Source organism: Pristis pectinata, chromosome 35, assembly GCF_009764475.1.
Source record: "Pristis pectinata isolate sPriPec2 chromosome 35, sPriPec2.1.pri, whole genome shotgun sequence".
In the NCBI taxonomy this organism is placed as follows: Eukaryota; Metazoa; Chordata; class Chondrichthyes; order Rhinopristiformes; family Pristidae; genus Pristis; species Pristis pectinata.
Window position 1 is genome coordinate 1,946,698 of NC_067439.1, and position 25,605 is coordinate 1,972,302.

The following is a 25,605-nucleotide window of genomic DNA, read 5'->3' on the forward strand; positions in this document are numbered from 1 at the left end:
AGACCCAGGAAAGAATCAGTCTCTGCAGCTACATCCCTGAACCCTTGGTTATAAGGCAAGTGAATGCACAGTGTAAAACACTGGGTGGGATACTGAGAGAACAGTGGGATTTTGTGGTGTCCGTCTACAGATCCCCAATGTTAGTATATTTATTTATTAGTCACATGTACATCGCAACACAGTGAAATGTATCTTTTTGCGTTACTGAGAATGTGCTGAGGGCAGCCCGCAATTGTCGCCACTCTTCCGGCACCAACATAGCATGCCCACAGCTCCTAACCCGTACGTCTTTGGAATGTGGGAGGAAACTGGAGCACCCGGAGGAAACCCATGCAGTCACGGGGAGAACGTACAAACTCCTTACAGTGGCCAGAATGACAGGACAAGGAGGTTGTTGTCATGGGGAATACAGTGGCTGATGCTTGGAATATAAGAGCAGGGAGGTCGTGTTAGGACTGTATAAAAGATTAGTTAACCCCAGCTGGAGTACCATGTACCACATACAGGAAAGAGTGTGATAGCACGAGAAAATGCAGAGGGTTTTTTTTGGATGTAATCATTGCTGACAAGGCTCCCACTTATCGCCCGTCCCTCTTGAGAAGGTGGCGGTCAGGGTGCTCCCACCATGTTAAACGGGAGGGGATTCACGCCCAGTGACATGAAGGACCACTAATACAGGTCAGCATGGTTATAGCTGGGAGGGGTGTTGGGTGTTGGCAGTGGGCATCTGTTGTCCAGCTCCAAGGCAGTGTGGTGTATAGCTGGGAGGGGTGTTGTCAGTGGGTGAGTCCAGCTCCAAGGTGGGTTTGGGAGGTGTTGTAGAAGTTGCTGCATTGCATTTGCAAAGGTGTTGCCAGCACTGGAGAATTTTAGTTAGGATGAAAAGTAGATAAGGTTGGGCTGCTTTTTTTTTTGAGCAGCAGACAGCGGGGAATAGGATGCATTAAATTATGAGTGACCCAGATGGTACAAACAGGAAAGGCATTTCTCTTCATCAGGAGGCAGAAGGAATAGAGCAGTAATTTACCTGAAGCTTGTTCAGATTTGTAACTAGTTGCCTGAAAGGGTGGTGAAGGCAGGAAAAGGTACCTGGACATTTACACTTGATAACCTGGAGCTGGGTAGTGGGGTTAGTTCAATGGCTGTTTTTTTTCCAGCCAAATGATCTCCTGTACTGTGAATTTCCCTGATTTCACCTGCCCGACCTCTGGGCCTGCTGCCCACTGTATAACTGTGTCCCTCAGTTGGTGACTAATGTACATTATTCCTGGTTATGCTTGTTGTTCTCCAAGGGAAGTGACCAGAGATGATCTGTGCAAATACTGATGTTGTTTTGGTATCTGCATGCAATGTACACTTGAACTGGTTCTAAATCCTCTAACACTGCATAATCCTGTGATTAGTGTGGGATACAGGATATGCTGAGAGAAATGATGCAAGAACCTGCTTTAACCCTTCCCATCACTTACAGGAGCTTGTTCTGGCCTCTATTCCCTGAGGAGTGAGCCCTGTTAATCAGGAAGGGCTGCTGCTCCTGATCACACCCAGTGACCCCTGGATTTGAGGATGGGGGGGTGAATTCAGCAAGTCTGCATTAATGATCTGGAAGTTGATGTATAGCCAGTGCTACAGGATATTACTGCGGCTCAATGAGTTGAGGTAACTTTCTTTCCTCAAATTCAAAGCATTGTTGATTTATGTTCCTGAGACAAAGCATCTTAGTTGGTGTCAACCTGAAATGTAAACTGTCTATTTCCCTCCAAAGATGCTGCCTGACTCCTGAGTTCCTCCAGCTCCTTTCTGTGTTGCTCTTAGAACAGTGACTCTTTCACAGTCACACAGGACCCTCCCAATGTGTAAAGTACCAAAAATGTAAGAATCTAGGTGACTGTGCCTGGTGTCCTGTGGCTACTTTTACCCCTCAACTAACAGTCAGGTTTGTGGGACCTTGCTGTGCGTATTGGTGACCTTAATTGGCTGTAGGAAGCTTTGTGACAGCCCGAGGTTTTGAAACTTGCTATAAGCACGTTCAGTATTTTTGCAATAGCTTTACTTCCAAAGGGTAGTGAGCAAAAGAAGGAATCCTGGGGATCTAAATCAACCATGAATGTCAGTAAAGGAACAAACAAGAAAATACTGAAATTTGTTTTATTTCCTGTATTATTGAGATCCTTTGATTACATACTTCAAAGATAAACATTTAATTATGACAACACCACAGGTTATTATTCTGAACACTCAGATCTACAGGATTTGTATAACAAGAAATCATGCCATTTTGATCACAGATCTGTCCAGAGCCACTGAATCAGCCTTCTGTGGGCAGGGCAATGATGGAAGGTGCTGTTCATGAGCAGGAGGGCAGTTGGGGGAGGTGGAGGGAGTTCCTGGTCATGGAAGCTGGAGACATAATTCCCAGCATGAGAATGGTGAGAGGGAATTGCTGTTTACAAGAGATTGTAACAGGACTTTCCTGTTCAGTTATTGCACTCCATGAAGGTGTAACCTTTGCCAACAAGTTGGATTGTTGGTGCTGGTTGGCTAGGTGTTCTGGAGATTTCATCTTACCCTGCCCCATGCTGCTCCTCCCTCCAGTGGCTGGTTGCTGTGCCCATCAAAGCCCAGCCTCCCTTTTGCACCAATCAGATTGCGAAAACCCTTCAATAATGACTGAGTAATTCTTGACTACTTTCCCAACTCTAGTACATGTAAATCTATAAAACAAAAACCTTAAAGTAAACTAAAAACATTTGTTTTAATGCCTCATGATTTTTCTCCTGTTTTGTTCTCTGGAGGTCAATGTTTAATGCTTGGAAGTGTAGCACTGTGTAGCACCATGGCAAGTTACCAGAGACACTGGGGTTACTTCCACCTGAATAAGAGATGGGAGTTTTCCTTAGCACGTGGCAATGTGCTGAACGCCTTTCTGTAAGATGCATATTGTATGTGCAGCTTGGCTGCACGTGTGGTTAACAGTTCGTCCTTTCACAGGAAACACGAGGATGCTTTTGCAATCGTTATTGTGGCCAGTATTGTTGAGTTTTGGAGGGAGGCAAAGATGCCACAATGTCTCAGCCACCCTACACACAAGAATATATTCAAGGCTGAAATGGATTTTTGGTCAAAAGGGGTTAAAATGGGACTGAAGCCCAACTTCTGCTCCTAGTGTACATTTCCATCTACTCCTACTGTTTACTGCACTATATCGCGCTCTCAGCAAGCAACTGGATGCCCAGCACTGAAAGGTTCACAAGTCTCTACTTTCACAGAGCCTGGGTTCCTGCCTCTGTTATACCTTCCCCTAAACAACTTGGGGACGGTAGCCACCTACAGCAACAAAACCTTGCATTTGTATTTCAGCAACATCACTCTGCCTTTCTCTGCTTTAGCTCTTTGGAGTACAAGTTCTTGAATGTCCTCTCAAAACCTCACTGCCTTTCTAAATTTTCCTTAAAGCACTTTTAACAACTGGCTTTCTAGATAATTCCTTTGTTCTCTTGTTTTTTTTTAAAAAAGGGCACAATGTAAATGCAAGTTGTTGCTGTTATAGAGAGGAATCTTCAGGCTTAGTAGTGGAAGAGATGATTGAAATGATTGCTGGAAATGACCTTCCAGCAGAAGTCATCAGCTTCAAGTGGCAACTCTTTCTCTCTCTCTCCACAGATGCTTCCTGACTTGCTGTGTGGTGCCTGTAAATTGTGGTTTTATTTCAGATTTGCAAGATTTCATTTAGACTGAGGTAGTTGTGTAGTAAATCTTGGATAAATGAATATGCCAGGAACAGCTATGAGGAGATAAATGAACAGGGGAAAGAAAGGTGGTGCTGCATGTGTGAAGGGACATGAGCCTCATGCGTACACCAATCTGTGGTCAGTGTTTCCTGTTGTGGCTAAAGAGTGGGTTATGGTACTAGGAGAAACCTCTGCTTTGACCAAGGTGCAGGGATGAACCAGGCCTCACCCTACATCGAGACAGAGTGTGGAGTCTGAGGATGATTGTCAGAGAAGGGCATTTGTGTGGAGCAAGGACCTCAGGAGACCTGGTCCAGTGTGATCAGTAACTCTGCTTCCTGCAGTGGATGGGTTTCCAGTAATGGAGCATTGACCCCACGGTCAGCAGACCCCTCTGTCTGAAGCAGGTGCATAGTCAGTGCTGTGGAGAGAGAGGATAAGGTTAGGATTAGTTGAACCCTTACCATAACTGCACTTTATCACCAACTCAAGAGCTGTATCAGAGCATTCTGGCTTTAAATCTCACTGCAGTACCAAGGGAGTACTGCACAGAAATAGGTGTAATAGATTTTGTTGGCTCTCTGGTAGCCATTATCTCAGTCCCTCTGGCCTGAGCATCCAGTACTGTGATAATGAAGCTACTGTTCCCCTATTGGGGAAGCTGTACTTCAACAGGAAGAGGAAGTTAGAGTATAAAAACCAGAAGCCAGGGAATCCAAAATCAGAGTGGCCTTACTCATTCGTGGAGTTGGAGTGAAAGGGTCAGCTGACTGGTTACGACGTTCACTCGCTTTGTTGCAATACCGAGATCCGTAACTCCTGAAGTATCCAACTCCTGTGGAGGGGAAATAAAAGCATAAAAATTCCAAATTAAAGCCATTTAGCCAGCCTATCAACCAGCTACCAATCATGTTAGCTAACTAGCATCCAAACAAATCTACCCAACCAGCCCAGCAATGCCAACTCAACACCCACTCTCCTGCTCATCTGATCACTTTGGCTAATGGGTTTATCCAGCGAGTTGGCAATGTTCTAGCCGGCTAAATCAACAGTTGTTAAGCCAGAGTGGCTGGAACTCAGCAAGTCAGGCAGCCTCTGTGGAAAGGAACAGTTGATGTTTTGGGTCTGTGACCCTATTTCAGAGCTGGCTGGATCCCAGGTAGAAATTGCAGACCTGAAACATTAACTGTTTCTTGTTTCAGACTCTGCCCAACTTGCTGAGTTTTTCCAGCATCTGCAATTTTTGATTTTCATTTCCCAAATCATCTAGCCAGGATCCAACTGGCCAATGCGTCAATCTGCTGGACACCTAGCCAGCCAACTAACAAATGGTCACAAACTAACTGTTCAACTAGCCTGGCAGCCAACTCATCAATGACAAGCAGCAGCTGCTTTGGGTATGTTGATAATTCAGTCCATACCAGTCCATTCTCGTGCTCCTGACTGTGTTTGCGTTTGCGGAGGGCCCGTGTCTGGAGTTCTTGCTGTTTCTGGTCTCCCTTGAAACCCTTCTCAATGAGTGACCTGCAGAGTGCAAAGACAGTCAACATATTTACAGCCTAAGTAGCACTCACTGCATCTGGCACTGGATCACATCAGGCAGTGCAGTGATTTATTCCCTCTAATGTCCCAGAGAAAATCCCATGTGGTTCTCTGAAGATGGGAGCAGATTTCAACAACATCAAACCGTGGACCCATGTGGACATTAGTCATTGCCCTTGGGCAGCATGTGATTCCTTCAGGAGATGGTGACCTACATCTCAGATGTGCAGACTTTAACTTCCAGCTACTTCTTCCCCAACACTTATTTCCATGCTGAAGCCATGCGCCTTCAGGTACAGTTCCATAGGTAGTGAACTTTGGTGGGATGCAGTTCAAGGTGTCCTGACCCTCTCTGGAGTGGAGTGTATAAAATCATGAGGGGCATAGATAGGGTGAAGCATGCAGGGTTGGGGAATCAAGAACTAGAGGGCATAGGTTTAAGGTGAGAGGGGAAAGGGGAACTTGAGGGGCAACTTTTTTTTTTAATTACACAAAGGGTGATATGTGGAATGAGCTGCCAGTGGAAGAGGCAGGTACAATAATAACTTTTAAAAGACAGTGGGCAGGTACATGGACAGGAAAGGTTTAAAGTGGTTATGGGCCAAACACTGGCAAACAGGACTAGCTTAGATGGGGCATCTTGGTCAACATGGACAAGTTGAGCCAAAAGGCCTGTTTCCATGCTGTAGGACTCAATGTTGCCACCTCTCTATCCCCAATTAGCCTTTCCTGACAGTCAAACTCAGTTCTGGTACCTTATCCTCCCCTCATTTCTCTGTATCCTCGGGGCTAGCTGTGAGCGGGGCTAAGGTTGCAAATCACCTGTAATAAGCAAGCCCAGTACCTGTTTGTGGATGGCGTGTACTGGTTCCTTTCACTCTCTGTACATCCAGCATCCAATGGGTCAGTGGGTTCAAGCCTCGCTCCAGCCTTTGGTGTTGCTGCATCCTGTCCAGTACTGGGTGACTTGCAAGCTCCAGGCTCCGAGGAATTGACGGTGTCTTGAGGCTGGAATATCGCTCGGAGAACCTTCTCCACAGTTGCAGTGAATGCTGGACCTCCAAACACAAGGGGCTGGTTGCTGGGGCTATATGCTTGTACCTTGCTCTGACTGACTCCACTGCTGGAGTGTTGCGAGACAATAGGGTCTCTTGGAGCACAGGGGACTTCAGTCTGCCTCTCTCTGGGCTGGGCTATGTGGGAGCTGCTCAAAGTGTCAGAATGCGTGGTCTTGCAATCGGTCAACATTTTGGCCAGACCCTGATTGTCTCGCCATTTGTTGCTGCACTCGTTGGGCTCTGTGACTGGGCGTTCATCAGGGCAAACCAGGTTCTCCATTCCTTCAGCTAATAACTCAAAGCTGTTCAGCTGGAAGTCTTCCTCCATGGAGATGTATGGTGCTAACATCTCCAAGTCCAGGTCCTGGGACTCCTGCAAACACCAAATCAGCCTCATTTACTAATAGCAGCCGCTTTGCCTAGATCTTGTTACCATAAGCCAAGATCCCCGTTGATCACGAGCTCAGATTCTGACCCTGTATCAGCTTCCACACCAGGGCTGTCCACTGCCACCTCCATAACATTTCCCAACTCCCCTTCCCTCATCTGCTGCCAAAACACTCATCCTTGCCCTTGTTATCTCCAAACTCACCTATTCCAAAGCATTTCTGGCCATCCTCCATTTTGTCTCCACAAAAACCACCTAAAACTCTACTGCCCCACGTCCCCTTCACCCAACAACCCTCTGCTCACCACCTACCCTGGATTTTCGTTAGGTGATGCACCTTTGAAGCAGTGGCCTAGTGGAGAGCCAGAAACACAAGGGGAAGGCTGGAGAAGATTGGGAAGAGTCCATCTGTTGCTCAGTGGAGACAGCAGTTGACAGTAATGATTTTCTCAGACCCCTACCATCGTCAATGTGATGTCACCTCAATAATAAAAGGAGCTCACTCCTGGGAATCCACCCCCTGTAATGATCTCTGCCTTCAGCCCACCTCATACTTACTGCCTTTGAGCTTGTGCTGCCATCTGGTGTGGCCACAGCAGCCCCACTCTCTGCCTCACCAGCTTCATTCCGTGGCCCTGGCTCCGTCTCTTGGCCACTGTTGGGTCTCAGCTTCAGCTGATGGTCAAAGATGGGCGAGAGTAATTTGCAGAGTGCGGGACTGCAGAAGTCCTCAGGTGACAGGGGCACCTCACTGCCTTCAGGGAGCTTCCTGGTGAAGTGGAATGCGCTTGAATCCAATCGGTCTAGACACAGGGAGTGTATTAGTGAACAGGATGCATCGGCAGTCAGTACACATGCTAAACTCTCAACTCGTAACTTGTAGGTTCACTGAGTCATTCAACACAGAAACAGGGCCTTCAGCCCACCACATGATGTCAAGACATATGTCAACCTTCAAGTACCCATCTAAACCAGTCCTATTTACCAGCACTCAGTTCCTAGCCTACCTTGGCTTGGTGATTCCAATAACTCAGCCAGGCACTTACTTTGAGAGTCTCTTCCTCCACTACCCCCTCCGACAGTGCGCTCCAGATTCTAACCACCTTCTGGGTGAAAAGTTCTTCAAGATATTCCCTTTGAACCTCTTAACCCATGCCCTCTGGTCCTGGACACCTCTTCCATGGGGAGGCAGTTTCTCACCATCTACCCTAATGCTACAGCAAATCCCACTCCTGAGACTTGGGCGCAGAAAATTAGGCCAATGTTCCCGTGCAGTCCTGTGAAAGTGCTGCATTGTTGAGATGCTGTCATTTCAAAAATGTTAAAATCAAAACCCATCTGCTCTTCTGGGTGGGAAGAAGGTCAAAGACCTCAAACGAAATACCAAAGAGCTGTTGGGTTGGTGGATGTTCCCAGTGTCCTGGGTCAATGGTTACCTATTAAATCAACATCACAAGCAGATTATCTGTCAGTGGGAGCTTGCTGTGCACATTCAGTGATGTCCTGTAATTGTTAATGGGGCTATACATGGTCAAATTTTTCCTTTGAATCCAACTGAAACTAGTAACCATTAAATTAACCTTGTGCTGGCCCAACTAAGGGGCCCTTCCCGTCTAATAATACATAACTGCTTATCATTTGTCCCTCTGCCTGCAAGTCTCTTCGGGTGTCTCTAAGTCTCTGTATTAGGTCTGTGAAGTCCCGATCGTTCAAGGATTTGTCTCACTGGAAGGGTCCCCAAGCCCCACAATACCTTTCAAATCCAGGGAGATAACAATATCTACACAGCTTAGTGCCAGCTCTTCCACGTTGGTGGGATTCTCATTCTGCTGGACGAAGAGGTCCTGGGCTTTCCTGGCATCAGCAGCAGGCTCCTGGAGTCTTCTGCTCTGGTTCAGGGAGAGGATGAGGGTGTCATCTTCCACAGCACTGCAGAGAAAGAGCGAAGCACATAAGTCATTAACAGGCGAGATGGAACAGAATACGACTCACCGCCAAACGCAGGAAACATTACTTTCCCATTTGTCTTCATCCTAGGATGTCCAGATCTCCTCCCATCTTCATTATGTTGAACAGTAATCTTCAAGCACAGGCTGGGCTGGAGTTCCATTTAGAACATAAAGAGGTAACCCAATTGTAATGTTTCAGATGACGAAACAATCTGAAAAGGTGGATGGAGAATGGGAAGGGGGCGGCCAGCCAGACTGCTCAGGGTGACGTCAGACAGAACCCCGAACCCGTCACACAAGAGGAGACAATCTGGAACTGTCAGCAGTTCAGGGCAAGGGGTCAGCTGGAAGTTTAAAAGCTCGAGGTAGATCGGTGTTGAGAGTTACAGGGAGACAGGCTACGTTCCTGGACTCGCAGAGGAAACACAAGGGGCAGAATGGCCTGTTCCTGTTCAATAACACATTCCATCCCAGGAACTCAGATCCTTCACTTGGTCAACCTCTCCCACCCTTCAAACTCAGGCTCAGCGTCACTGAGGCACTGGTCATTGGCTCAGTCTGGATGTTACTGGTCACCCCCCCAACTGCTTCACTTCCTCCCTCCAGCAGCACAAGCCACATTCTGTGTCAGGCCAACAGGTGGCAACTATTAACTGGAGGCCCCTCTCAGAAGTGGGAACTGGCAGGGACTCACAGGGCACCCCCCCCCCCAACACACACACACAGGGCACCTCCTCTCTTCTCCCCTCCCGCCAAACACACACACACACACAGGGCTCCCCCACAGCTGGAATAATCAGCACAAGCTGTCACCTTACAATTGTGAAAAGTTTTGACGAACATTTGGAAGCAGTAACTAATGTTTGTATGGAGATATTAAAGTAATAAAGTATTCCGTGGTGCTTCTCAGGAGGATCATTGGGACAAAGCGAACCCCAAGGACAGTAGTTTTAAGGTGTAGGTTTAGGGAAGGGATGGAGAGTTGGGAAGGAGGGAGGTCGGCAACTTGGCAGCTGCTGGCATGGCTACCAATGGTGCTGATAAAATTCATGATCAAAGGTCAGTACTGGAGGAGCACAGGCAGGAGGAGTACATGGACCTGGGTGGTTCAGAGATAAGGAAGCAAGACGGATGGAGAAATCCAAACTTAGGGCTGAGGAATTTTAAATCTGACAAAGTTTGCCCTGATCTCGTCTTCAAACTGCTCTCATTGCCAGCACCCCCTCCTCTCCATCCACCACTTGCTGCCACCTGCTCCAAGACACTGCCGACAACTTACCTGAGCACAAAGTTGACGCAGACAATGCTTTGAGGCTTCATGTTGTCACCACTGTAGATCACGGTGGCTTGTGTCTCCAACCAAACGTACCCTCCGCTCTTGGCCAGAAAGCGGTACTGACCAGAGGTGACCTGTCCCTTACTCAGCACTGTGGGAGGAAGGCGAGGGAAACGTTAGACCTCAGTGATGCTCAGTCACCCGTCACTGTTAGGCTTCAACCTCAAAGGATGCAGATGGCAAAACCCAAAGATATTTGGGGCGTGTTCTGGCAGATCCAAGGTTGTCAAAAAGTTATAGGATCTCCACACAGCCACCTATTGTGTTCAGTTTTGGTCACCCTGCTGTAGAAAAGATCCCATTAAGCTGGAAAGAGTGCAGAAAAGATTTACGAGGATGTTGCCAGGACTTGACAATTCTAGAGAGAGGTTGAGCAGGCTAGGGCTTTATTCTTTGAAGTGTAGGAGACTGAGGGGTGATATAGGAGATGTATAAAATCATGAGGGGCACAGATAGGATGAATGCACTCAGTCTTTTTCCCAGGGTTGGGGAATCAAGAACTGGAGGGTTTAATGTGAAAAGGGAGAGATTTAATAGAAACCCGAGGGGCAAACTTTTCACCCAGAGGGTGGTCTGTATATGGAACGAGCTGCCAGAGGAAGTGGTCGAGGCAGGTACATTAACCACATTTAAAAGACACTTGGACAGCTACATGGATAGGAAAGGTTTAGAGGGATGTGGACATCTTGGTCAGCATAGACGAGTTGGGACAAAGGGGCTGTTTCTGTGCTGTGTGACTCCATGACCTACTGTATTAGGAGAGGCAAGTCACAGATCCCACCGGGGAGGGTTGGGGGGGCCTTGCAGTATCACTGCTCACCACAAGACTCAGCAATCCCAACACTGGGGGCAGTGGCTTGTGCAGACTGCCAGGGGCTGGAAGATTGGACTGGACATACGTTGAAGCAATATCAATCACCCCATCAGAGCATTGGAGCTAAGCACAATTCACATCCAGATGTGTCTCCACCATGCAGAGGCTCAAGCCAGGAACCTCTGACATCACCCAAGTTCCCTCACTGATCCACATTATCCCATTTCATCCCAGACCAAAAGGGGTTCTCATGTCACAAGTCCATCCAAGCCATACTGTGCCTGGAAGGGCTCCTCTTGCATCTCCTGGGCAGGGCTGGATTAGGCCATGATGCCCTCAAGAGTCAAATAGTCTAACTGGCCACAACCTCACAAGTTATCACTTGGCTCAGGGAGCAGAGTGCAAGCAGCTGCTGTGGGATTATCTGCAGAGCATTCCTGATGGGAGAAAATCAGATAAAGCTTTGTATCAGCGGGACCCAACTCAGAGCCTCATGGATTGGAATCTGTTAGGGTCTCTGAAATACTGGGTTCTGCAGAATGGCCACAGAGACTACTGACTTCTTGTTGCAGATAAAAATGGAGGAAGAATCAAGGCTGGGGTGGTGCAAGGTCAAAGATGAAGACCTTGGTCTAGGAGGTGGGCAGGGAGAGTGGGGAGGCAGAGAGACACTGGCTGAACAGAAAGCCAGCTGGGGACTATGCAACATGGCAGGTGGGAAAAATTCCAGCAAGGGAGGAATGTGAGGCAACGCTATATCCTGTACTCTTATTGTTTTCCCTTTGTACTACCTTGATGTACTTGTGGATGGAATGATCTCTGTGATTGGCACGCAAACAAGTTTTTCCACTGTATCTCAGTATGTGACAGTAATAAACCAATTGCCAATTAGGAGACTACAACAACATCACCGCACACATCTAACAGGGATTCAAATAGTTGGTGCCCAAGATCGAACGCAACATGTGCTGTGACCTTTGACAGTCCTCAGCTATTGGCAGAGAGATCTGTATAATCAACTTAAAACCCTTCAGTTCAAACCCCTTCTCCTCACCTTCCCCCACCTCACGACCAACACATCCAATTCTCCAGTTTTTCCAATTTTAATCAGTGCACCAACGGAAGCAGTGTTCAGCTGTCCGCACCTCAAGCTCCCTAATCCCCCCACTCTTTCTCCTCCACAAACAGGCACTTCAGCTCCTGCCTCAATACATGGCTAGGCATCGGTTTCTGTTCAATAACACTCCAGTAAGGCACCTTGGGATATTTTAGAAAATCAGAAGGCACCATACAAATGCAAATTCCTGTAGTTGCAGTGTCATTGCGTGCAGAATCTCCAACTGTACCAAGCACCGAGTGCCCGACAACCTTCAGGCAGGGTTACATTCAACAGCTGCACTAAGGAAACAGGAGCTTTGAATATTTTTAAATAAATCTGCCCAGGATACAGGCAAGAGGTCAGCCCCCTGGCCACATTCCAAAGCAAACTTGTTTTCACAGCAGTCAGTGGCCTTCAATGCCTCGAGCTTCAGTCAGTGAGAGGGAAAACAAAGTCTGGGGAGTCCCTTCTGGCAGCCAAGGCCTGGGACATCCAAAGTCTGTCCCACCAGACAAAGCAAACCCATTCTCAGGAGTGAGATAGTATGGGATGAGAGGGAAGGGAGGGAGGTGCAGGGAGGTTCTGTTGATTGGGGTTTCTGGGCAAGGCAGTGGAGAAGGAGATTGGCAGCAAACACTGAGCCCAGTGAAGGTCAACGATCAGCTTGTCCCCAGCACTTTGACCTTAACTCCCACCAGTTGCTTTGACCAGTTTCTCTCCCCATCACTTCCAAAGGTGTCGATTCCAGGATCAGTTGACCACTTGACCTTCTCATGAAATGTGGGACAGCCCACAGCAAGATACCAGGGATTCCTGCACTATCAGCATTGGATGCAGAGTTCAGCTCCCGATGCACTGTCCTGTCACACACTCCCAGCCAGGGGCAGCACAGGCTAGACACACTGCAGCTCCCTCTGCTTTGTCTCAGCAAGCTCTCAGGTAGACAATGGTACAATAGGAACTACTTACAGGTTTGGTGCATCTTGGTCATGTGGTCAGAGTCCAACGAATGGTAGAATTCATAGGCGGTGTGACCCAGCAGCGAGTCTGGGTGGTGGCCAATGAGCTCGGTGACTCTGCAGAGGGAAGTGGAGTCAGGATGAGCAGCAGGAACCTGGAGATCCACTAGCTCACTAGTCATGTTCCCACAACACTCAATCCTGCCCCATCCTGTCCGCCCAGTCCCAAATTCCAGCCCATCTCCATCTACCTGCTGCCACAACCCTTGTCGGTGCCCATGTAGCCCCAGGCTCTCCCTAAACTGGAGAGGGTCTAAAGCTCTGCTGCCCATTTCCTAACCCTCACTAAATCCCATCTACCCCACGCTGGCTCCCAGCTAACACCACCTTAATTTTAAAATTGTCACCTTTGTTTCCAAATTCCTCATAATGTCTCCTCCCTGCGACCTACACCAGCCCCAGAATTTGCCAAGACCTCTGCCCTCCTCCAATTCCAGCCTCAATCAACCCCAAACTTAATAAGCTCTGCTACCGGCAGGTCCTCAGGCCCCGAGCTCCGAATGTTCCCCACTCTCCCCCCCCCCCCCATCATAAATCACACTGCCTCCCCTTCGGCTGAGCCTTTAGTCACCAGTCCTAACATAGATCAGTACAAAACATCAGAAACCCCTCAGGATGTTTTATAACGTTAGATGTGTTATTATAAATGCAAATGGTGTTTGTTCTCTAGCCTGTTTTTACTGGTCTCATTCCCAGGCTCTGCATACAGTTGTGCTGTAATGTTGCCACAGGTAATATCTAAGATAATGTGTGCTGGAACAATGCCATTTACCAAGCCAACACGCCCAGCAGTGAGGCTGGAGTTATACACAGCCAGCTATGTTGGGAATGCCACGTTGCCCCCATGTCAGACACCAGATCCCCCCACCCTAAACAGATAAGATCTTCATTAGTCACATGTACATCGAAACACACAGTGAAATGCACCTTTCGTGTAGAGTGTTCTGGGGCAGCCTGCAAGTGTCGCCACGCTTCCAGCACCAACATAGCATGGCCACAACTTCCTAACCCATATGCCTTTGGAATGTGGGAGGAAACCAGAGCACCCAGAGGAAACCCACGCAGACACAGGGAGAATGTACAACCTCCTTACAGTGGCCCGAATTGAACCTGGGTCACTGGTGCTGCAATAGTGACAGACTCTCCATTCAGAGCTGTGTCACAAGACCTGGCAGACCCAGGAGATTCGAGGAGGTGCTCTTAAAGAAATGCAACATTCCCACCGACTCCTGGGAATCGCTGGCCCACTGGGGACATTTTGAGAATGCCGAGACCATGCATTGGGAGCGCATAAAACCCACAGAAGCAGTGGAAGGAATGCACCACCTCACAAACTACTCACCCACTGCTCAGTCACATCTTATTTGTGAGAGAGTCTGTGCTTCCCACAATCAGCCACCTCAAACCCCAAGGACAGCCCGAGAACATGTTCCACCACCACTGTACAAAGCGCCTTAGACGTGTGCAGCTCTGAAAACAGCACAGCTGCTGCCAGTGCAAGGACTTTGCTAAAGGCAAAACGTCCTATTTTCAGCCCAAGGCTTGGCACTTTGCCAGTGAACAAAGAGTTCCAACGTCCAGGGAAAGCAACAGCCTGGAATTTAACCCCTCAGGCTCATTCCCTGACTTTCTTCACGTATCCTGGACACGTCCAGCTAAAGGAAAACAAATGATCACTGCAGCAAGTCGTGCAGGCTCTGCCCCAGCCTCTGCGATTTCACCCACTACTCCACTGGGGTGTTAAACTGAGGCCTTCCGTGGGAGAGCAGCAGTGATACCATGGAGGTCTCAGTCACAAAAATAAACTTTCACTCTTGTTTACCAATAGGCTGCCACGTAGCCTGCATTACAACAGGGGCCAATCTACATTGGAGATAAAGCTTTTGGGATTTATCATCTTTCCATTTCCTTACGACAAGCGGGACATCTTGGCCCATTGAACCTCTCAGAAATCCCATTCTCCCCTGTAATATCCTGTAACCTACTGCCCCCACATTCCAATCAACTTCCCCCAGACTCACCCACACACGAGGGGTAATTTATAGTCATCAGTCCACACATCCTACCAACCCTCACGTTGTTGGGTCGTGGGAGCAAACCAGAGCACCCAGGGGTGGGGGAGAACCCACGTGGTCACAGGGAGAATGTGCAAACTCAGGAAGGATGTCTCAGGAAGGTGACATCCATCATCAGGGACCCCCACCATCTGGGCCATGCCCTCTTCTCAATGCTGCCATCAGGCAGGGGGTACAGGAGCCTGAAGACCCACACCTCAAGGTTCAACAACAGCTTCTTCCCCACTGCCGTCAGGTTCTTGAACCCACCTGAAAAACCCCAACATCACCTCAGACTAGACTTCTTTTTATTCTGTCAACTTGCACTAGTGCCAATATGTTTTATTTCTGCACATGTGCAAGTTGTGTACAATTTAAGTTTAGCTTTCTACAGCTCATGCTGTAGAAAGCTAATTTCCATGGCATTTATACCCAGTACATGTATGCCTATGACAATAAACGAACTCCACACAAAAGCAGCCAGAGGTCAGGATCAAACCCAAGTCACTACAGCTGTGAAGAAACACCTCTACCAGCTGTGCCACTGTTCTCTCGCTATGGTAAAACAATGCAAGTGGAGTTCACCGTAACAAGATAAACAACCCATTCAGAGCCAGCATGATATCTGATAGCCTCTGGCAGTCAATGATCGATACTCACTCCCACAGCCTGCACTACAGTAATGAGTTTGCCTGAGAACTTATGGCTTAAACCCACAGTGAGTGGTGAAAGTCTCTCGGCCCCCATCCTCCTACCGTGGGTCGCAGTAGGTGAACTTCATGTCCATGCTGTGCCGACTCAGGAAGGATTTACTGTCCAACAGGACCTCGACGTTGGAAGGGTCAGGGATGGGCTCACAGATCATCAGTAGGAAGGACATTGGAGGCTCTGGGAAGGTGCAGCTCAGAGGAGTTTTGCTGTTCACCTTGCATCTTTTTATGTGCCCCGTACAGTGCAGCACCTGGGTAGAGACAACAGCTTAGAAACACAGTGAAGGAGATCTGTTCACTAAACCCTTGGGACCCTCCACTCCCCGACATTCCCACCCAGGATGAGACAGTGGAAGCTGGAATGTGCGATTGTCACTTGTATCCCATTGTGGGTCAACGTCCCACGAACTGTATCCACATCCTAAACCATCTACAAACTGCACTGCAGCTAGTCACCAAGACTAGTCCAACACCACCTCCCTCAACAGAGAGGACGAGGGAAATAGGGGCCTAGGGGCACCACCACCACCACCTGCAGGTTCCCCACCAAGTCCCACACCATCCTGACCGGTCAGTCCTTAAATTACCCAAATTCTCTCCAGCTGTGGGAGCACCTTCACCAGAAGAACTGCAGAAGTTCAAGACCACCACCTATCCCTGCACAAGTCAATGCTTTGACAGGAAGGTTGGGTTAATTACGCTGCTCGGTGTCTCCACAACACTGACCGCACGAGTACATTACTCACTCGCCACGTTGCTGATCTGATGGCGACAGTCCGTTTCCCATTGACCAGTGTCGATTTCATCCTCATGAAGAAGTCTTTCTGAGCCAGCGCTTCCTGTTTCACTGTGAGCCCTTGCATCGATGAATTAACAGCATCAGTAAGCAGCAAATCAGTGAGTTAGGTGGTAAATTGGTGAGTTAATTGATGCAACAATCAATCAATGGGGTTAGAGAATTAATTTTGTCAATAGGTTGGTCAGCATTGTTGCATAACATCAGTCCAGAGTCCTCCATGTTACACTGCTGAAGCCAGTGACATTAGTACTCCCCTCCACTATAGATGTGAACTCTGCCAATATTAATGCTCGAGGCCCTTCCAATATTACAGTGCACGAGCCCCCAACAACGAGAGAGTGGAGATTGCCGGAAAATAACGAGGTTTTTTTTTTCTCTTTCTAGCGTTCGGGACAGCGGCGAGTGACTGCGCAGGCGCGTGACGTCACCCGGAAGCGCGCGGGCGATTTAAAAAGCAGACGAGCATATCTAGCGGGCAGCGTCGGAGCGGGCAGCTGAGTGTGAGGGAGCAGAGTGGGTTGGGCTTTGGCTCAACGGGCTTCGGCGAGAGCGGGAAAGAGGCGAGATTATAGAGAGGGGTGAGTTATTAGTTTAGTTTAGTGTTGAGCTCAGTGATATTCAGCAGTATGCATCTGGGATTAGTGTTGTGTTTGGAGTGTCAGATGTGGGGCCCCTGGGAGACGACCAGACTCCCTGATAACTACATCTGCGCAAAGTGCACCGAGATGCGGCTCCTCAAGGAACGGATTGAGAGTCTGGAGCAGCAGCTGGATGACCTTCGGTTGGTTAGGGAGAGCGAGCAGGAGATAGACAGGAGTTATAAAGATTATGTAGACAGCACCTCAGTGGCAGTCCCCCTCAAAAACCGATATCTCATTTTAGATTCGGTTGGAGAGGATGACTTCATAGAGGAAGACCTCAGCAGCCAGGACCTTGGCACCGTGTCTGATACTGTGGTCCAGCAGAGGAAGAGACATGCAGTGGTCCAGCAGAGGAAGAGACATGCAGTGGTTATTGGGGATTCGATAGTAAGGGGTACGGATAGCAGATTCTGCGATAGCGATAATGAGTCTCGGATGGTGTGTTGCCTCCCTGGTGCCAGGGTACGGGATATCACAGACCGTGTCGAGAATATTCTGAGGGGGGAGGGTGAGCAGCCAGAAATCTTGGTACATGTAGGTACCAATGATGTAGGTAGGAAAAGAGAAGAGGTCCTGAAGGAGGAATACAAGGCATTAGGGAGAAGGTTGAAAAGTAGGACCTCAAGGGTAGTAATCTCAGGACTACTACCCGTGTCGCGTATCAATGACAGGAAGAATAGAAAGCTCTGGCAGTTAAATGCGTGGCTGAGTGACTGGTGCAAGGGGCAGGGCTTCAGATTCTTGGATACCTGGGACCTCTTTTGGGGGAGGCAAGACCTATTTGCTAAGGATGGGTTGCATCTAAACTCCAAAGGGTCCAATATCCTGGCGGGAATGTTTAATTTAGTTGTAGGGGAGGGTTTAAACTGATCTGGCAGGGGGATGGTAACCAGGATGCTAGGTTACAAGATGCTAAGGTGAGGGAGAAAGTGTATAGAAACGAATCCATTGAGGATGGCAAGAATGACAGGCAGGTGATAAGTCAGGATAATTTACTGAATAATAGAAGTACAACAAATCCGGATGTTAGGATACAGAATGTTAGGATCGGGGATGAGGATGTTCGGATACCGAATGTTAGGATAGGGGATGAGGTCTACACGAACATGTCTAAGATAGTAGGTAGCGAAGATAGTAAGAAGGATGGACAGGTAGAAAGTCAGGATAATCTGCTGATCAATAGAGGTACAATAAAATCAATAGCAGATACCAGTCTAAACATACTATATTTAAATGCACGTAGCATCAGGAATAAAGTAGATGACCTAGTGGCACAACTACAGGTTAATAAATATGACATCGTTGCAATCACTGAGTCGTGGCTTCATGATGGATGTGATTGGGAACTGAATGTCAAGGGGTATACAGTATATAGGAAGGATAGGAGGGTAGGCAGAGGGGGAGGTGTGGCCATGATGGTTAGTAGCGATATAAAATCAATAGAAAGGAAGGACATTGGGTCAGAGGAGGTGGAATCCTTATGGGTGGAGCTGAGAAATAGCAAGGGTAAAAGAACAATAATAGCAGTCATATATAGGCCCCCGAACAGCAGTCAGGAAGTGGACCATAAGTTGCAGATTGAGATAGAAAAAGCATGTCAGAGTGACAATGTGAAGATAATTATGGGGGATTTTAACATGAAGGTGGACTGGGAAATGCAGCAAGGCGGTAGTACTCAGGAGAGTGAGTTTGTGGAATGTCTAAGGGATGTTTTTCTGGAGCAACTTATTGAGGAGCCCACCAGGGGATCGGCTGTTTTGGATTGGGTGCTGTGTAGTGAACCCGAGGTGATTAGGGAACTAAAGGTAAAGGAACCACTGGGAACAAGTGATCACAATATGATTGAGTTTAGTTTCAAGTTTGAGAAGGAGAAGCTGATAACTGGTGTATCGATATTTCAGTGGAATAAGGGAAATTACAAAGGTATGAGAGATGAGTTGGCCCAAATTGATTGGAGGAGTAAGTTAGCTGGAGGGACGGCAGAGGAAAAATGGAAGAAATTTCTACAGGAAATAAGGACAATGCAGGACAGATATATTCCAAGAAAAAAGGTTTTGAATGGAAAAAAGGCACAGATGTGGATAACGAGGGAGGTGAAGGATAAAATAAAAGCAAAAGGGGGCGGCGTACAAAGTAGCAAAAATTAGTGGGAAAACAGAAGATTGGAACGATTTTAAAAATCTGCAGAGAGAAACTAAGAAGGTCATTAGGAAAGCAAAGATGAGTTACGAAAGGAAGCTGGCGGACAACATTCGGAAGGATTCTAAGAGTTTTTTTAAATACATAAGGAATAAAAGAGAGACACGGGTTGACATAGGACCAATTGATAACGGTGCAGGAGGTATTATAATGGATGATAGTGAGATGGCAAGGGAATTGAATGAATATTTTGCATCGGTCTTCACCGTGGAGGACATAAGCAATGTGCCCGTTAGTCAGGAGTCTCACGAATTGGAGCTGAGTTCAATTGAGATTAATAGGGAGAAGGTGCTTGGAAAACTAAAGGGGCTTAAGGCTGATAAGTCTCCCGGACCGGATGAGGTGCATCCCCGGGTTCTGAAGGAGGTGGCTGTGGAGATAGCGGAGGCGTTGGCGATTATTTTTCAGGAATCGATAGATTCTGGCATGGTTCCGGAGGACTGGAGGGTAGCGAATGTAGTTCCGTTATATAAGAAAGGTGGGAGGCAGCACAAAGGCAATTACAGACCTATTAGTCTGACGTCAGTGGTGGGAAAATTATTGGAGTCTATCCTCAAGGAGGAGGTTACCGAATACCTAGAGGCGCAAGGCAAGATAGGACCTAGTCAACATGGTTTTGTGAAGGGGAGGTCCTGTCTGACCAACCTATTGGAGTTTTTTGAAGAAATCACAGGTAGGGTGGATAAGGGAGAGGCGGTAGATGTTGTGTATTTAGACTTTCAAAAGGCCTTTGATAAGGTGCCTCACAAGAGACTGATTAATAAGATGAGAGGTCATGGAATTATGGGCAGGGTAGCAAAATGGGTGGAGAATTGGCTGGTTGGCAGGAAGCAAAGGGTGGAAATAAAAGGATCTCGTTCTGGTTGGTTACCGGTTACTAGTGGTGTGCCGCAAGGGTCGGTGTTGGGGCCTCTCCTTTTTACCTTGTACATCAATGATTTGGATGATGGAATAAATGGTTGTGTGGCTAAGTTTGCGGATGACACCAAGATAAGTGGAGGAGTAGGGAGCATAGAGGAAATAGAAAGAATGCAGAGGGACCTAGACAGTTTAGGAGAATGGGCAAGGAAATGGCAGATGAGATTCAATGTTGAGAAATGTGCAGTTGTACACTTTGGAAGTAGAAATAAGCGGGTAGATTATTATCTAGAAGGAGAGAAGATTGATAGTGCGGTAGTACAAAGGGACTTGGGGGTACTTATACAAGATACCTTAAAAGTTAACCACCAGGTTGGATCGGTGGTTAAGAAAGCGAATGCTATGTTGGCATTCATCTCGAGAGGTATAGTGTATAAAAGTAAGGAAGTGTTGATGAGGCTCTACGGGGCGCTAGTGAGGCCTCATTTGGAATACTGTGCGCAGTTTTGGGCCCCGCATCTTAGGAAGGATGTGCTGACGTTGGAGAGGGTTCAGAGGAGATTTACGAGAATGATTCCAGGAATGAAAGGGCTTAAGTACGATGAGCGTTTGTCGGCTCTTGGACTGTACTCACTGGAGTACAGAAGGATGAGAGGGGACCTCGTAGCGACATTTAAAATGTTGACAGGTAAGGATAGAGTAGATGTGGCTAGGCTGTTTCCCTTGGTGGGCGTGTCCAGGACCAGAGGGCACAATCTTAGAATTAGAGGGTACAGTTTCAAGACAGAGATGAGGAGAAGTTTCTTTACCCAGAGGGTGGTGAAATTGTGGAACTCCTTGCCACGCACAGCAGTGGAGGCCAGATCAGTGGGGGTGTTCAAGGAGGAGATAGACAGATATCTAAATAGTCAGGGTATCAAGGGATATGGGGATAAGGCTGGCAAATGGGATTAGAATAGTTTTTTTTTCTCTCTCTTTTTTTCCCACCCCATTTCTTTTTCCCTTTTCCTTGGAGCAGACTCGATGGGCCGAATGGCCTGCTTCTGCTCCCTTATCTTGTGATCTTGTGATCTTGTGAACATTACAGAGCCAAGACACCCAGCATTACAATTCTGAGATTCCAAATATTAGAGCATCGAATGCCAAGACTACAGCCACGATATCCCCAATATTACAGTGATCAGCCCCACAACATTAGTGTGCATGTCTGATGTGCAACTGAAGATCCTCTCATTCCCACCAGCCAGGCAGCACGGTGAAGTCTTCTCCCTGGTTCAAGAGCTGAGCACCCGACTCACACTGTCTCCAACCTCCCATCCCCCCCACCCCACCCAGTTTGCTCTGCTCCTGCAGAACCACACTGCGTACCTGGCTTTCTACATCCCTCTGGCACCCTTTCTCGCCCCGCTCCCCACTGAATCCTTTACTCCCCTCCCTCCCTCCCCCTCCCCCCCAACCAATGGGTAGAGACGGGCATGGGGGCACTCACCTTGACGTGCCATCAGCAGATCCTTCACCTCCTCCTCATCACAGGGGTGGGTGAACTCAAAGATGCTGTGTCCGATCAGAGCAAGCTGTGGGAGCAGAGACAGGCAAACCATCAGCCTCAATTCAGGCCGCTTAATGACATCCAGAGCTCCCACCTCCTGTATGGACCAGCGCTGTGTTCACGTATTTACGGATGTCCATGAGGTGATTTTTGTCCAGAAGTTGTAAAATATACAAAAATCACTCAATGCAGTGTTGTAATGAATGGTGTCAATGAGGGCTAAGTAACACAAACATCTATGTACTGTCTTCCCCACCTCATTACAATGGTACAGAATCGGGAGGTCCCATGCCCAGCGGCTGGTTTGCACGCGATTGAGGTATTAGTGCATTGTTTATAATAGACCATTGTTGCACAAGTGTCAAGAAAAACGACTGCTTGTCAGTTTCCACAATAACTCTTAAGTGGCCTCCCACGGTGAAAATGGCAGCCTGCGTTCTGACAATGGTGTCTAATTACTGTGGGGAGATTACACGTAAAAACAGACTCCCCTCCAAAGACTGATTCTTGTCTGAATTTAATAATATTTATGGGAGCTTGCTCGTATGCATGGGAGCCATAAGTCAGGCGTTTATAACCGAGGCAGGGCCTGTGTAATGGCCCCAAGACACCGTCCTTTCCCTACCTCCAACACCTCAGCTTGAGCACGCTAATCTTATACCCAGTGACCCAAGGGTTAATCCCAGTCCCCAATATTTTAGATCCAACACACAATATTACAGCTTTTGCACCTCCCATATTACAGTACCAATTTTACAGTCCTAAGACCACCAATACTGCAGGCTAAAGACTTCTAATATCAAAACCCCAATTTTAAAATCTAGGGAACATGTGCAGTCATGTGGATTTTGTTTAATTTGGCATCACGGTCAGCACCAACATCGTGGGTCAAAGGGCCTGTTCCTGTGCTGAACTGTTCTATGTTCCAGATGCCCAAAGCTGAAGGCCTGCAGTGTTAATATCCCAAAACCCCTAACATAACAGCCATAGACCTCCCATATTACAATCCCAACCCCAACACTCTATACTCCAAAGACCTCCAACGCTATGACCCCCCCCCCCCAACACCGCAGCCCATGGATCCCCAGCCATCACATCAACCTGCCACTGTAACTCGGGCCTCTGCACAGGCATTAACCCTTCTGTTTACCTGGGTCAGCCCGAGATATTTGTCGACGTTCTCTGACAGGTAAACTATGTCGCCTTCTTCTGTCAGCACCATGAAGAAGCCATTGAGGGCTCGGAGATAAAGGGAATTCAGCCGTACGGCCATGTCACTCTCTGCTGGCACTGTGTGACAGAGTAACAGTCAGTCAGCAACTCTGAGTAACAGCCACCTTCAGATGGACTCAAGTCTCTGCTCCCAAACCACCACCCAGTGTTAGGAAAACAGCTCATGACTGTAACTTAGCCTCACAGAATCTTGTAAACAGAGGTGGAAAACACTGCTCCAACCACAAGCACCCGAGAAGCTGGAGGAAATGATTCACAAAGGCTGAACAACTTTAGAAGGTGCTTCACCAAGATAAAGGGGCTGCTCATTCCAGACAGCGGGAGACGGTCTCCACTTGGAGTTGGTGAACCTTTGGGATTCTCCACCCGAGAGCACTGTGGAGGCTCAGTCATCCAGTACACTCCGGACACCAGGATCGCTGGATATCAGAGGGAATTGGGGGCAGTACAGGAAAGCGGCCAAGGTAAATGGCAGGGTGGGCGAGACGGGCTGAATGGCCTGCCCCCACTTCTTTGATGAGTGGGGAGGTTGGGAGAAGACCCAATGGGGAGAGGAAAGGTGTCCCCGCTGTCGGGGGCTGTGAACCAGTCAGGGAGCCCGGGGTACCATCCCCCAGAGAGGGGGGCCACTCTGCCCGTCAGCTCTGGTGCTATCCCCCACATCACGACGCTGGAGAATGACGGGGCAGCAGGGGCGGAGGGGCCGAGCGGCCGCTTACCTGGCCGGAGCAGGGTGCGGAGCCGCAGGTAGCTGATGGCCAACCGTATGACCGAGGCCTTGTCCAGGTGGGAGGCGGCGCCGCGGGGCAGCGGCAGCTGCCGGGCCAGCTCGCACATCACCTCGGTCTCCCGGCCGCGGCGGCTCCGGGCCGCGTCCCGCGACCTCTCCCGGCGCAGCTGCCCGGGGCCCCGGGCCTGGGCCTCGCCTGCCTCCTGCCCCATCCCCGCCGCCCGCCCGGCCTCTCCTCACCGCCCGCCCGGCTCGGGGAGCTGCTCCCCCTCGGCCCCTCGCCCGCTCCCTCCCCTCGGCCGGCCCGGGACACCGGCCCCCCGCCCGCTCGCTGCCCCCCGGCGGCCTCAGGCCCTGGGGCTTCGGAAACACTCGACGCCGCGGCCCAGTCGCTGCCGCCCGGACACCCGCACCGAATGGCGGCTCGAAGCTGTGTGTGAGGCGGGGATCGGGTGAACAACCTCCCCCGCGGCCCCGCCCCGGCCCCGGCAACTCTGCCCGACCCGCCCCTGCCCGGCCCTGCTGCACAACGGCAGGGACTTAACCCCCGGCAGCCCGGACACCCCGCACCCTGTGCGGCCCCTCCCGTCTCAGTCCCCTCCCCCTCACACCCCTCCCCTCCCTCCCACCCACCCCCCCACACACCTCCCCCTCACACCCCTCCCCTCCCTCCCACCCCCCCACACACCTCCCCCTCACACCCCTCACCCCCCCCACACCCCTCACCCCCCACACACCCCTCCCTCCCTCACCCCCCCCACACCCCTCCCCCCCTCACCCCCCACACCCCTCCCTCACCCCTCACCCCCCACACCCCTCCCCTCCCTCACCCCCACACCCCTCCCTGTCTGTCCCCTCCCCACCCCCTACCCCCTCCTCATCTCCGACCCCCACCCACTCCCCCCACACCCCTCCTGTCTCAGTGACCCCTCCCTCCCTCCCTCCCCTTGTGACCCCCTCCCTCCCCTACACTCCTGTCTCTGTGACCCCCCCCCTCTCCCCTACACCCCAGTCTCTGTGACCCCCCCCCTCCCTCCCTCCCCTACACCCCTCTCTGGTCTTTGTGACCCCCCCCCTCCCTCCCTCCCCTACACCCCTCTCTGGTCTTTGTGACCCCCTCACTCCCCTACACCCATCCCCAGTCTCTGTAACTCCCTCCAGACTTACATCCTTCAAGATCCATGCAGTTCTCTAATTTTGGCCTATTGATAGAACATAGAACACAGAACAGTACAACCCTTTGACCCACGATGTCTGTGCCAATCTTGATGCAAATTTAAACTAATCCCATCTGCCTGCACATATCCCTCTAATTCCTGCCTGTTCATGTGCCTCTTGAAATGCCTCTTAAATGTTACTTTATCTGCTTCTGGCATTGTTTTCCAGGCACCCACCACTCTCTGTGTAAAAAAAACTTACCTTACAAATCTCCTTTAAACGTTCCCCAACTCATATTAAATTTATGCCTTGGGCAAAAATTAGCACCTTGGGCAAAAATTTTCTGACAGTCTACCATATGTGCCCTCTATAAACTTCTTTCAGGTTGCTCCGCAGCCTCCGATGCTCCAGGGAAAACAATCCAGGTTTGTCCAACCTCCTTATAGCTAATTCTCTCTAATCCAGGCAGCATCCTGGTGAACCTCTTCTGCACCCTCCCCAAGGCCTCCAACATCCTTCCTGTAACGGGGCGACCAGAACTGCACACAACACTCCAAATGTGGCCTCACCAACATCTTGTACAACTGCGACACAACAGCCCAACTTTTATACTCAGCGCCTCGGTCACTAAAGGTAACCATGCCACACACTGCCTTTACCACCCTACCTACTTGTGTTGCCACTTTCAGGGAGCTATGGACTTGCACCCCTCTGTACATCAATGGTTCTAAGGGTCCT

General features: G+C 49.3%; 1 protein-coding gene across 1 annotated transcript; it reads right to left on the reverse strand.

Moving 5' to 3' along the window:
* Positions 1 to 2,134: 2,134 nt before the first annotated feature.
* Positions 2,135 to 24,130, reverse strand: LOC127586274 (hypoxia-inducible factor 1-alpha-like). The gene is made up of 13 exons (XM_052044083.1): positions 23,699 to 24,130; positions 22,897 to 23,036; positions 21,687 to 21,771; positions 16,447 to 16,556; positions 15,746 to 15,951; positions 12,887 to 12,993; positions 9,948 to 10,095; positions 8,473 to 8,648; positions 7,278 to 7,522; positions 6,118 to 6,704; positions 5,153 to 5,255; positions 4,468 to 4,566; positions 2,135 to 4,152 (listed from the first exon to the last, which is right to left on the reverse strand). The coding sequence occupies exons 1-12, from the start codon at positions 23,919 to 23,921 to the stop codon at positions 4,468 to 4,470; spliced, it is 2,229 nt and encodes a 742-aa protein (XP_051900043.1). The 5' UTR covers positions 23,922 to 24,130; the 3' UTR covers positions 2,135 to 4,152.
* Positions 24,131 to 25,605: the final 1,475 nt, after the last annotated feature.